Source organism: Myotis myotis, unplaced genomic scaffold (assembly GCF_014108235.1).
Source record: "Myotis myotis isolate mMyoMyo1 unplaced genomic scaffold, mMyoMyo1.p scaffold_m19_p_2, whole genome shotgun sequence".
NCBI classification, from domain to species: domain Eukaryota; kingdom Metazoa; phylum Chordata; class Mammalia; order Chiroptera; family Vespertilionidae; genus Myotis; species Myotis myotis.
Window position 1 is genome coordinate 161,154,955 of NW_023416324.1, and position 13,236 is coordinate 161,168,190.

General features: G+C 44.0%; 1 protein-coding gene across 19 annotated transcripts in view; it reads left to right on the top strand.

Annotated features, from left to right (window-relative positions):
- KALRN (kalirin RhoGEF kinase) overlaps positions 1–13,236 on the top strand; it is a 656,959-nt gene that overhangs the window by 368,014 nt on the left and 275,709 nt on the right. For all 19 annotated transcript variants that reach the window (XM_036353020.1, XM_036353029.1, XM_036353021.1 and 16 more), the window contains exon 14: positions 5,864–6,059. In XM_036353020.1, coding sequence (XP_036208913.1) covers positions 5,864–6,059 — 196 coding nt within the window. The remainder of the gene's footprint in view (positions 1–5,863; positions 6,060–13,236) is intronic.

Consider the following 13,236-nt stretch of genomic DNA (forward strand, 5'->3'; position numbering starts at 1 on the left):
TTACCTCTGTGCTAAGTGATTTGGCAGAGTCAGCTTGAGAAAAAAACACACACAAAAAAAACATAACCAAACTCTTAAACAAAAATATCCTATTGGGGGAAGGCTGTAGGCTGTGTGTTTTCTTGCAAGGGTAAATTATTCCTGGCATTTATAAATGGTCACAAACACAATGTATTGATCTATTCAAGGAACACATGATTAATTTAAAAGGTTTATGTGAAATAAAGAAAATGGAATTATAATGAAGGTTGTTTTTCTTTTAAGAAGAAAACAGGAGAATGATTAAATGGGCACTTCTCTGAAATGAAAATAATGAAAAGAAAGCTACCCTCAGAGTCAGTTCTTGGACCAGCCTTATTGATATAACACCATGGTCAAGAGCACTGGACTTTGTATGTAGTTGGATGCTCAGCTCTGTGACCATGGGGAAAATGAACTGACTTCTCTGTGTCTTAGTTTCCTGCCAGAGTTGCTATGAGGATTTAATAAAAGAAAGTTAGTCAAATTCTTAACACACTGTCTACACTAGAATACAGGCACCAGGTAAAATGTATTTTTCCATTGTGATCATTATCATGAGCTGAAGAAAAGGACTGCACAGTGAGATTTCCAACTTTGCAGGTGATAACAAAGCGCTGAGTTGATGGGAATAGACCACAGGAAGTGGGAAGAGAAGGGGCAGGTGAGTTTTGGTACAGGCAGGTGTAGAATAAAACATTGGGAGGGGAGAAGCTGACGTGTTCTCTTCATAGAAATACTGGGAAAGACCCAGAAAATGGGAGGAACCAATGGAGAGGGCTTCCTGAGACCAGAGCCCAAGGCAGCTGCTAAGCCAAGTCCCCGGGGTTAATCTTTGACAGCAGAATGCTGGATTCAGTGAATCTTGTCTGGCAGGAAAGCCTTGGGCTTCGTTTTGGTGTGAGCCTTCCCATTTCCCACTGCCTCTTACCCTTTATAAATTTCTGTTTAGTTCCTTCTCTGATTTCCCTTATGGCTGTGGCTCTAGAGTAGACAGTTGTTAGAAATGTTGCCAGTGTGTCTCTCAAAGAGGTCATTGTACCCTAACACTCCAATTAATTCAGGAGAGCCAGGGAGAGAGAGGCCACTGGAGCCAAGAGTGAGTGGGCCAGGAGCTGAGAAGGAGTTAATTGAGTGGAAGGAGAAAGCAAAATAGGTCGATTAAAAGCTGAATTCCCTGTGGGCACCTTGTGTTCTTTCATTTATTTGGTTCAGGCCCTAGTTTCTGCCCTGAACAAATTCTTCCAGGCTTCTTTTCCAGATGGAGTTAAGGCACTGAATTCATTCCCAGTGCCAGTTTTTCTTTTCAGAGTCTTATCTCTGTATTGGCAAACTAGCCCCTGCCCCATGTGATGAGATAAGCCAGGGATAAACATCTGGCCTGGGGGTCATTTCATGCCAGAGAGGTTACTTTGAAGGCAGTGAGAACTTGAACAGACTGAGAGGAGGGGCATTTCAAGGCCACTGGACCAGGGAGGGAGACTGGAGAGGGCAGAGCTATCTCTCAGGGTCAGTGAGGAAAGCAGCTCACTGATCAGTTCATGTAACAGTGCAGGAGATGAAGCTAGAAAGCTAGGTTTGTTCATTAGCAGTAGGTAAGCGTTAGGTTTGAAAACAAATTTTTTTCTTATAAAGAATAAATGATTGCCTGTTATGCCAGCCTTGTACCCCAAAAAGAAAGTAGAGAGGAGGAACCCAATGAAAGAACATTCCTTGAGCAAATAGAAAATACAGGGTATCCCCCCAAAATGTATACACACTTTGAATAAATAATTTTTCATTCCAATGGGTTAAATCTGAAAAGAAAGAAACATCAATTGAGCTCTTCGCTCAAATGTGTGTATACATTTTTGGGGACGCCCTGTGGAAAAGAGACTAATTTAAATTCCAGCAAACATTAGAAATACACAAATCAATCAGGAAAAAGCATTACACAATTCAGATCATTACCAGGCTCTGGGCATCAGTGTGTGGGTGGAATGGGAAGAGAGAGTCAGACACAGAGTAAAAAGCATTTAAGTACAGGAAGGGCGGCTTAGGAGTCAGGCGTTCTGCTGAGTAGTTCCTCTGAATTCATATTTTTCAGGCCTCGTAACAGATTTGAGCCCTCTGTTTATTGGTTTTAGGTGGTGAGGGTGGAAGAAGATAGGGAAGGGGAGAAAAAGAATACACAAACAGTGGATATTGAATGTGGACATATTTCACATTTGGTTTAGATGCAGATTCTCGATACCAGACCTCTGAGCCTCTCTGTCCCAGCAAGCACCTCTGTTTTGCTCTGCTCCTCCCTGGGACCTCGACCTTTCCCTCCACAGATCCTGGCCCCGGGATCCCTCTGGGATCTCCCTACAGCAAACAGACCTGTCATAGACTCAGTTTTATGGAAACAAAACAGAAGCCAAAATAGAAAGGAAGGCAGGATCTTCCTTTCATGCTTGTTGTCTTAGTTTTATTCTAATTTCTCTTAGTTTGTAGGCAAAGAAATGGACTAAAAATTTTGTTTGGGCTATTTTCAATATATTATCTTAAAAAAGGCTTATATCCAGCCTTGTGTCTCCTGCTCATGAAAATCTGCTCATGTATCCATCTTCATGCATTCTCTAACTAGAGAAAGGAATTAAACTGAGAAGACAGATAAATGACATAACTTATGAGATGATTTATAAATGAATAGGCTTACATAGACTACTAGGCTTATAAATGTTTTTCTTCTTGTACTTAAAAAGATAAAATCTAACTTATTCTATATAATAAAAGCCTAATATGCAAATCGACCAGAATGACCGGATATAAGCCTTTTTTTAAGATAATATATTGAAAATAGCCCAAACAAAATTTTTAAGAAAAGCCCCTATTAAAATCTCACAAGTCTATAATCAAAACATAATTATCCTAGTTTTTGAAAATGGGCAAAAGACTTTAAAAAACACATTTAAAAAGTAGATACAAATGACCAATAGCATATGAAAATGTGCTCACCATCATTAGTCATCTTAAAACCATGAGATATCACTTCACATACTCCTACATTTAAATAGATTCATAATATCAAGTGATGGTGAGGATGTAGAGCAATTGGAACTTTCATATATGCCTATTGGGAATGTTCAACAAAGACCTACCCTATGACTCTACAATTGCACTCCTAGGTAACTCTCAAGAGAAAGGAATATCTATGTCCACAGAGAGATTTCTGTAAGAACTTTCACATCAGCTTGATTCATTATACCTAAACCCAGGAAGCAACCTAAAAATCCATCAGCCAGAGACTTGATAAACAAATTGTGGCACATCTATATAATGGACAGCAGTAGCGAGGAATGAACTACTGATACACACAACCTGGATGAATCTAAAATACAACGTGTTTAATACAGGAAGCCAGACATAAAAGAGTATATATTGTGATTTCATTTGAAATCCAAGAATAGGCTAAGCTACGTCTGTGATATAAATCAGAAAGTGGTACCAGAGTGGGAGAGGGTGGGGCAGGAACTGACAGGAAGGAGGCACAAGTGGACTCCCTAGGGTGATGGAAAGGTTCATATTTTGCTTTTGGTGATGGCTAAATGGATGTATAACATTGTCAAAACTCTTAGAACTAATGCTTAAAATACAGGGTGGGGCAAAAGTAGGCTTACACTTGTGAGTACACAAAACAGAAGATTTATTCTTGCATTATTAATTATTGTAGTATTTTCCATGTGAACAACTATAGACCTACTTTTGCCCCACCCTATAAGTGTATTTTATTGTATACTAGAGGCCTGGTGCATGAAAATTCATGCACTCAGGGATCCCTCAGCTCGACCTTGTGCCCTCTTGCAGACCTGGAGCCCTCGGGGGATGTCCAACTGATGGCTTAGGCCTACTCCCCCAGGGAATGGGCCTTAGCCATAGTCTGGCCTCCCTTGTGGGCTGATCAGGGGACAGTGCTGGGTGTAGCCAACCCACCCCTCATTGCCCTTCTGCCGCCGCCCCCTGCCCCCCTCGTTACAATTGCTGTCCCCTCCCTCTGCCCACTGGCACTTGCCTTGGCTGGCCTGCTGCTGCCCGCTCGCCAGCCCCGCCCCCCGCCAACCGGTCATTCTGGTCGATTTGCATATTAGGCTTTTATTATATAGAATAACTTAGATTTTATCTTTTTAAGTACAAAAAGAAAAACATTTATAAGCCTAGTAGTCTATGTAAGCCTATTCATTTATAAATCATCTCATAAGTTATGTCATTTATCTGTCTTCTCAGTTTAATTCCTTTCTCTAGTTAGAGAATGCAGTACTTTTCAAAGATGGATACAACAAAAACCTGTTTTGCCTGGCAATCTGATCCTCAAGCTTCCCACAATAAGTAGAGACTAGGTTTGCCTGCTGAGCTTAATGGATCCCTTCATTGACCTGAAAAGATGTGGGGGCATGAGGTGGTATTTTTACCTTTCCCCCACCTCTACGTCAAACACAGTGGTACACTTCCAATGAAGAAAGGTCTCACTGTTAGACAAAGAATGGAAACCAGTGTCCCAGAGAGCAGCCCCTAGTTCCTCATTGCTTGCCTTTCCCCACCCAGTCGCATGGCCCCAACACAGAGAGAAGAGTGCCACCTCCCGCTGCCTCCAGCTGGGCTTCTCCTTCCCTTTGTCCCTGATGTTGCTGGAGCAGCAGCTCTTGGTGATGGGAGGTTATGCTGAGTGCCAGCGGCCGCGAGGCCAACATCATGAAAACCACTTAGCTGGGCTCTGGGGTGTGTGCTTGGGCTGCCTGGGCCAGACTGTGGCTGTTGCATCCTGGATGAAGCTTTCACTTTCTCTTCTGGGAACGGGGTGACAGTCCCTGTGCCATTGCCTTCCTGGGGCTGCTGTGCGGGCAGCACAAGAAAACAGACCTGAAAACCTTGTTAGAAAAGTTTCTATCTGCTTCACATGCCAGGTGGAATTATCATCCAGTTCGGTACACCTGAGTTCCTGCCCTGGGAATGATGGCAGCATCTGCAAAGGAAGTGTAGGATAAACTGTGCAATCACCTGTTTGAGAGTAGATGAGGGGAAGCCACATGAGCAGAGGTGTAAAGAAGTAACAGATGAGCAAACTCATACTAAGACAAAGTTTTCATTCGTTACATGCTTCCATCTTTATTAGAATTGTTAGTGCCTTTCAATAGAGTATAATCTGCTTGGATTCTGTAGCTGCACTATACATTTCCCCTTGTACAGTCGCCATCTCCGGGTGTCAGCCTTTGTAATAGAGGGAGAGAACCCGTACAAAAGACCACAGGAACCAGAGGAAGATCCTGGCTTGGATGGACACCAGCTCTCAGTGATTGTGTAACCTCAGGCCACTTACTGGGCTTCTCCAGCCCTCTGTTTCTGTTTCTTGAAAAGAGCTACACTTAATCCTTAAGTTCTGAGGACTTTCCAATGATGAGGTGTTTTAGAGTAGTTGTGTGGTGTGGTGGAAAAAGTCCTTGCAGTCAGTAGAAGACCTGAGCTCCAGCCTTGGGTCTGCCCCTTGTGAGCAGGGTGAACTCTGCATGGCATTCCACCTGTCTGAGTGAGCAGCTTCCGCCCTCCAGGGCATTGCTCTCGAACTGGATGGAGTACTAAATACTTTATAAACCATAATTCATCATATAAATGTCTCCTGCCATTCCACTGCTGTTGCTGTAGACATCGCAACACACTTTCAAAGGCATGCATGCATGAGTGTGTGGCCATGATGCTTAAATGGAGTCGAAGAGTCAGAGATGCAAAGCCGAGACTGATCTGGGAGTCAGGTTAGTTAATAAGGCTTGGGATCCATGAGCTTAGCAGCCTTTGGACCAGCGAACCTGGACTGATGGTTGTTCCCTCATAGGTGACAGCAGAGCTAGACGCCTGGAACGAGGACTTGCTCCGGCAGATGAACGACTTCAACACGGAGGACCTGACACTGGCAGAGCAGCGGCTGCAGCGCCACACGGAGCGGAAGCTGGCCATGAACAACATGACCTTCGAGGTCATCCAGCAGGGCCAGGATCTGCACCAGTACATCATGGAGGTCCAGGCCTCAGGTAGGCAACCTGTCCCAGCCTTGTTCTCCTGGCAGGGAGGTGATGAAAACAAGAACACCAGCTTGACTCCAAAGTGCACTTCCACACTGTTATTCATTTCAGTCCTACAGGTATAAGGAACAGATGTTTGCCCCCATTTTAAAGAAGAAGAAAACTGAGCATGAGAGCTAAAATAACCTGTGCGGGGCTGGCCAGTCAGGCTGTAGTAAAGATGGGACTAGGACCAGGCTCTCCTGGTGCTGTGGAGAGAATGGGGGAAAACCAGTGGTAGAAATTAGCGCAGATTCCCCAAAAAAATTGTGGCCTGGAAAAACAAACCAGGTGGGCTCCAAAAGCAGTCAGCCATCCCTGTGAATCTATTCAAATGTGTAGACATCTGCTATTCCACCCCCTATAACCCCCCACACACACTCTCTCCACCCCCAGGGCTGGCTCCTTGTCTCCAGCCCGGGCCTCTCAGAGTCCTGTGTTTTATCGCTGGTCTGTGCATGAGTGTAAGAAGTGCTGATAAAAATTTATGGCAAGGTTGTATAATTTTATAACTCCTCAAAAAAAACATGGTCAAGTTACCCAGATTTGACTTCTTTTCCTGCTCAGGATTTATTCACTACCCTAGAAGTGCACGCAACCTTACTGTTATATCTCCAGACCGGCCTTTGTTGTTAGGACTGGAGGGAACCATCACAGTCACTAGTCCCAGGAGCCTAGAAAAAGAAACCAGTCATGTGAGCACATACCATTGGAGTGCTAGAACCCAGGCCTGTACACCCAAACCCACCCATTGCCCTTTTCCTCCTCACCCCTTCACCCTTGTTGGCTCAGGTTTCTTACCCTCTTAGAGGGGGCAGACACAGGCTCAGGCCACCAACTTTTTAAAGCACTGTTGGTCTATAGCCCTGTTGATCATGAAGAATATTTACAAGCATGGGATTGTTAGGCAGATCTTTTTTTTTTTTTTTTTTTTTTCTTTTTTTTTTTATTGCTTAAAGTATTACAAAGGGTATTACATATGTGTCCATTTTATCCCCCCGCCCTAGACAATCCCCTAGCCTCCCCTATCCCCCAATGTCTTATGTCCACTGGTTATGCTTCTATGCATGCATACAAGTCCTTTAGTTGATCTCTTACCCCCCTACCTCCTGCCCCGCAACCCTCCCCGGCCTTCCTGCTGCAGTTTGACAATCTGTTTGAGGCAGCTCTGCCTCTGTATCTATTATTGTTCAAAAGTTTATAATGGTCTCTATTATCCATGAATGAGTGAGATCATGTGGTATTTTTCCTTCATTGACTGGCTTATTTCACTTAGCATAATGCTCTCCAGTTCCATCCATGACGTTGCAAATGGTAAGAGTTCCTTCCTTTTTAGAGCAGCATAGTATTCCATCGTGTAGATGTACCACAGTTTTCTAATCCATTCATCTACTGATGGGCACTTAGGCTGTTTCCAGATCTTAGCTATGGTGAATTGTGCTGCTATGAACATAGGGGTGCATATATCCTTTCTGATTGGTGTTTCTGGTTTCTTGGGATATATTCCTAGAAGTGGGATCACAGGGTCAAATGGGAGTTCCATTTTCAGTTTTTTAAGGAAACTCCATACTGTCTTCCATAGTGGCTGCACCAGTCTGCATTCCCACCAGCAGTGCACAAGTGTTCCTTTTTCTCCACATCCTCTCCAGCACTTGTCGTTTGTTGATTTGTTGATGATAGCCAGTCTGACAGGTGTGAGATGGTACCTCATTGTTGTTTTGATTTGCATCTCTCGGATGATTAGTGACTTTGAGCATGTTTTCATATGTCTCTTGGCTTTCTGAATGTCCTCTTTTGAAAGGTGTCTATTTAGGTCCTTTGCCCATTTTTTGATTGGATTGTTTATCTTCCTTTTGTTAAGTTGTATGAGTTCCCTATAAATTTTGGAGATTAGGCCCTTATCGGATATGACATTGGCAAATATGTTTTCCCACACAGTGGGTTTTCTCGTTGTTTTGTTGATGGTTTCTTTTGCTGTGCAGAAGCTTTTTATTTTGATGTAGTCCCATTTGTTCATTTTCTCTTTAGTTTCAAGTGCCCTAGGAGCTGTATCAGTGAAGAAATTGCTTCGGCATATGTCTGAGATTTTGTTGCCTTTGGATTCTTCTAGAATTTTTATAGTTTCCTGTCGTACATTTAAGTCCTTTATCCATTTTGAGTTTATTTTTGTGTATGGTGTAAGTTGGTGGTCTAGTTTCATTTTCTTGCATATATCTGTCCAATTTTCCCAGCACCATTTATTGAAGAGACTATCTTGGCTCCATTGTATGTTCTTGCCTCCTTTGTCAAATATTAGTTGAGCATATTGGTTCGGGCTGATTTCTGGGCTCTCTATTCTATTCCATTGATCTATATGCCTATTCTTGTGCCAGTACCAGGCAGTTTTGAGAACAGTGGCTTTGTAATACATCTTGATATCTGGTATTGAGATCCCACCTACTTTGGTCTTTTTCAGGATTGCTGCAGCTATTCGAGGTCTTTTTTTATTCCAGATGAATTTTTGGAGAGTTCGTTCTAGATCTCTGAAGTATGCCGTTGGTATTTTAATGGGGAGTGCGTTGAATTTATAGATTGCTTTGGGTAGTATGGACATTTTAATGATGTTGATTCTACCAATCCATGAACACGGTATGTTCTTCCATCTGTTTATGTCTTCCTCTATATCTTTTTTCAACGTCCTGTAGTTTTCTGAGTAGAGGTCTTTTACCTCTTTAGTTAAGTTTATTCCTAGGTAGCTTAATTTTTTTGGTGCGATGGTAAACGGGATTGTTTTTATAATCTCTCTTTCTGAAAGTTCACTATTGGTGTATAGAAATGCCTCGGATTTCTTGGGGTTAATTTTGTATCCTGCTACATTGTGTTAGGCAGATCTTAACAATCAAACTTGACTTTAGGGTACTGTGTTTCTTTTAATGACTTGAAGGAGTACATACCAGCATTCAAAGGAACTTCACTTCTAACCAGAGGAGAGACACCTAGTAAATTCTACTCGCTTGGGTCAGCATGACATTTTCTTAAATTTTCGTTTGTGTTGTGAATAGGTCTATTTAGAGGTGTGCAGACTGTGCCTCCTCATACAGCCCCAGGAAGGGTCATTCACATTGTAGTCTATTGCTGACTGTTTTATGACAATGCCCAGGCCCCACACCTGAGCTACTCTGATTTAACAACCTCTGAATGGGCCTTGGGCATCAATCAGCAAAAGCTTCTCAGATGATTCCACTGTGCAGCCAGGGCTGAGACCACTGCTTTTCATGCAGTGGTTAAATCACAACAGATGATATCTACGAAATGAATGCCCCAGGAGACTCCCAAATGTGGCTCCCAGAGCAGCAGCACCTGAGGACTTGTTAGCAATGCAAGTTTAGCCATGGCTGGTGGGCTTGGTTGGGCATCATCCCATGCACTGAAAGGTTGCTGGTTCGATTCCCGGTCAGGGCACATGCTCAGATTTCGGGTTCCACCCTCACTAGGGGGCATGTAGAAGGCAGCCAATTGATGTTGCACTCTCACTTCGATGTTTCTCTCTCTTCCTCTACCTTCCTCTCTCTCTAAACATCAATAAAAATATATTTTTTTAAATGCAAGTTTAAAGGCCCATCCCTTGGACCTATCACATCAGAATCCCTTGGGGTTGTGTCCACCAACCTGTGTTTCAAAGCTTTCCAGATAATTCTGATGTACCACTGCCAATCTAGGTCCTTGCTACTCAAAGCGTGGGTTATGGACCACCACTGTTGGCATTGTTGAGCGCTGATTAGAAATGCTGAACTCCAGGCCTTATCTCACACTTAGGAATCTGGATCTGCATGTTAACAAAATCTCCAGGTAAATCGTGTGCACATGATAGTTTGTACCTTTTTAAAGGCCTTATCAGGAATGGCGGAAACTGTGATCCTTCCTCTGGACTCAGGGTTTCACCCTATGGCTTGCCCTCATGATGTTCACAATAGCTGGCTGTCCAGCTGAGCCTAGGAAGCATGAGAGAATGCAGACACAGTGCCTAGGAGAGAGGCCTGGGGAAAGACGCCCTACAGGGACGTTCACTCTTCATCCCTCAGTATCGATTGTCTGGCAGGAGGGAGCTTGTCTGCCTGGAAACCTGTGGCACTTAGGACTAGGGTTCTGGCATGACCTGGGGGAAGCCCACTTCTGTGCCAACAGCCAGGTATCCACGGTAACAGGAAAATCTGCTGGGAGCTAGCAGTCCCTGAAGACTGCTTAAGATGAGCGGGCGGGGGGTAGTTGTACTTGGCGGCCACCTTAACCATGAGGGCTGCGTGGGTGAAAACACCCCAGGCAGATGGGCTGCCCACCCCCACAGTATCCTGTTCTAGAAATGAGCTTTGTCAAAAGAGGCTGCATTGGCCTGTTCAGGCCTCTCTGCTGGGACTCGCTGTTCCCCGCTCCTACCTCATCTAGCTGCACAGTCTGGCATAGCCCAGGAGGCTTCCGGGGGAATGAATCCAGGGGCTTCAGGGACACTCACTCTGCTGCAGAAAGCCTGGTCCTGTGGAGGAGGCAGCTATCTCCTCTCTGACTGGGGGGCAGGAGGGCCGAGTCATGTCAGAGCTGGAAGTGGGGAGGGGGTGGTTGGGGTGGACCCAGCTGGACCCAGGTGGCTGAAGGCTGCAGGATTTGAGAGACGCTGGACTGAGGCTATAAGGGGCTTGGGCATTATGATGTACATATAATGAACTATGTTATGTTAGAAAAAGGATAATAAGCAAAATTAATAATTTGGCTGATATTTCGCCCTTCATGCTAAATTAAGGCCTTATGCTTTGATTTTGTAGGAGTAAATGGAAGTAGAGAGTTTCCATACACTTACTTTCAGGTGTGAAATTTATAACATTGAGCCAGGTTCTACTAAATCGCTCTGGGTGCCAACAACTCTAACCAAAACAAGAGCCTTTGCTTAAATCGACATCAGCCTTAGGAACAGAAGGCAAAGTCAGAACACTCTCCTCACTTGCTCACTGTGCTTTCCTCACATTAGGGGCGTCTATTTGAGCCTCAAGTTGGGAGGTGTTTGCTGGTAAGAGTCAAGGTGGAGGAGTATGCTGGCTGAATTCAGGGTCCAGTTCCTCCATCAAAAGTTGGAAGTGCCTTTTTTTTTCTCTGTAGACCTTACTTTCTTTCTTTTGTCTAGTGTGGCAGGTGGACCTTGATTCCTAAAATTCTCACTTTCCATGCTGCAGCCCCATCATCAGCATTGGTTATGCCACAGGTCTTCTGTCTAAAGCAGTGGTTCTCAGCCTTCTGGCCCTTTAAATACAGTTCCTCATGTTGTGACCCAACCATAAAATTATTTTCGTTGCTACTTCATAACTGTAATGTTGCTACTGTTATGAATCGTAATGTAAATTTCTGATATGCAGGATGGTCTTAGGCGACCCCTGTGAAAGGGTCGTTCGACCACCAAAGGGGTCGCGACCCACAGGTTGAGAACCGCTGGTCTAAAGTAATCTGGCCATGCAACTGTTATACTTGACCTTACGAATAACACAAGAGCCATATGCCCTGTGGATATTTTCCTTTTGTGGTTGAATCACAGCTTCAAGTTCTCTCCTTATGCAAGGCTTTGAAGTGAAAACATCTCTGGAGTCTGTGGCAGTGATGCCTAAAATTTATTCCCACCACAGTATTTGAAAATAAATACATTTTAAAATAAATTAAGTTGGGGGGGGTGGCGAGGGAATCACTCTTCTCTTTGAGCATAGAGGTTAAGGCGCAGCGAGGAGAGGGTGCAGCGAGGAGAGGGTGCGGCGAGGAGAGGCTTGGCATCCAACCCTCACCCCCTACTCCCTGGGTGTCCTTGAGCATGTGACTCACTCTCTAAGCCTCACCATTCTCTAGAAAATAATGATCATGAAAATAACAACCTGAGAGAGCCACTGTGAGGATGCAGTGGGATAATTCCTGAGCATGGTAAGGGGTCCGTAGAGCTTGATGATGATCATACATTACTCTGGTGTTCCAGCACACAGTGTGTTTGGTTGGGGTTACTTGTGTTCCTGTAGCTTCTGCAGCAGCTACAGTGAGGGCAGGACTCTTCCTTCCTTCTCTGTACATTCCCAGCCCTGGCAGGGGGTTGTGTCCTGCCCAAAGCAAGTTCTCAGTAATCATATTGGCTGAATCATCAAGATGGAACATCATTGTGGGTGAAACAGATGTAGGTAAAAATAATAGGCCACAAATAATTTTACTTATGTTGTAAAAAGAAGGAAAGGCCTGTGTTTTTCCAAAATGGAAGCCACTCTGGGGTTGATGGGAATGTGGACCTGGGAGAGCAGGTCTGAGAGGAGGGCAGAAGAGAACCTGATGTAAAACAAGCGTTCTTGAGACTTGGCTGCGTATTTAGAATCCCATGGGGAACTTCTTTAAAATACCAAGGTCTGGGCCCCACCCCTCAGGGATTCTTACTTAATTAGTCTGGAATAGGTCCAGAGTTTTAAAAACTTCCCAGGTGATTTCAATGTAGAGCCAAGGTCGATAATACTGATCTAAAAACCTGATTAAAGGACTGTAATTTCTGAACTGAGTGTAATACTGAGGCAGTGAAGTGGAAAGAGAAGTGGAAAGGTGGGGGAGAAAAAAGAAAAAAAGTTGTTCTCTATCCAAGGCAGATATATATATTTAAAGAACACAGTCGAAACGCATATTACAAGAATGGGCAGTATAACCAGGAATCCCCAACTCTTTCCCTAGACCATAGATGCCTCTCCTTGAGGAAATGAAAGTCCCCTCTGCGACCCCCGGCCTGGCAGCAAAGGAAAGCAAAGTGAGAGTTTATTACTAACTGTGGCCTTGAGCCCCAAATAAGCACAATGCCAAATAGTCTAGTAACTGCGTGTAACAGAAGGACCATTGGACATCTGATCCAGTGGTTCCCAATCTTGTTTGCATGTTGGACTCACCCAGGAGCTTTAAGATTTACCGATTCTGGTGTTCTTGGTCTGGGGTGTGGGCATGGCATGGTGACCTTTTAAATTTCTCCAGATGAATCTAATGTGAGCTTAGGTTGAGAGCACTGGTCTAATAGTGTCCAAACTACCATAGTTTCTAGTTATATACTTTGAGCAAGTACATAAATACCAATGGTAAGATTTTATGTTTACATTTTATACAAACCATTCCACAGTCC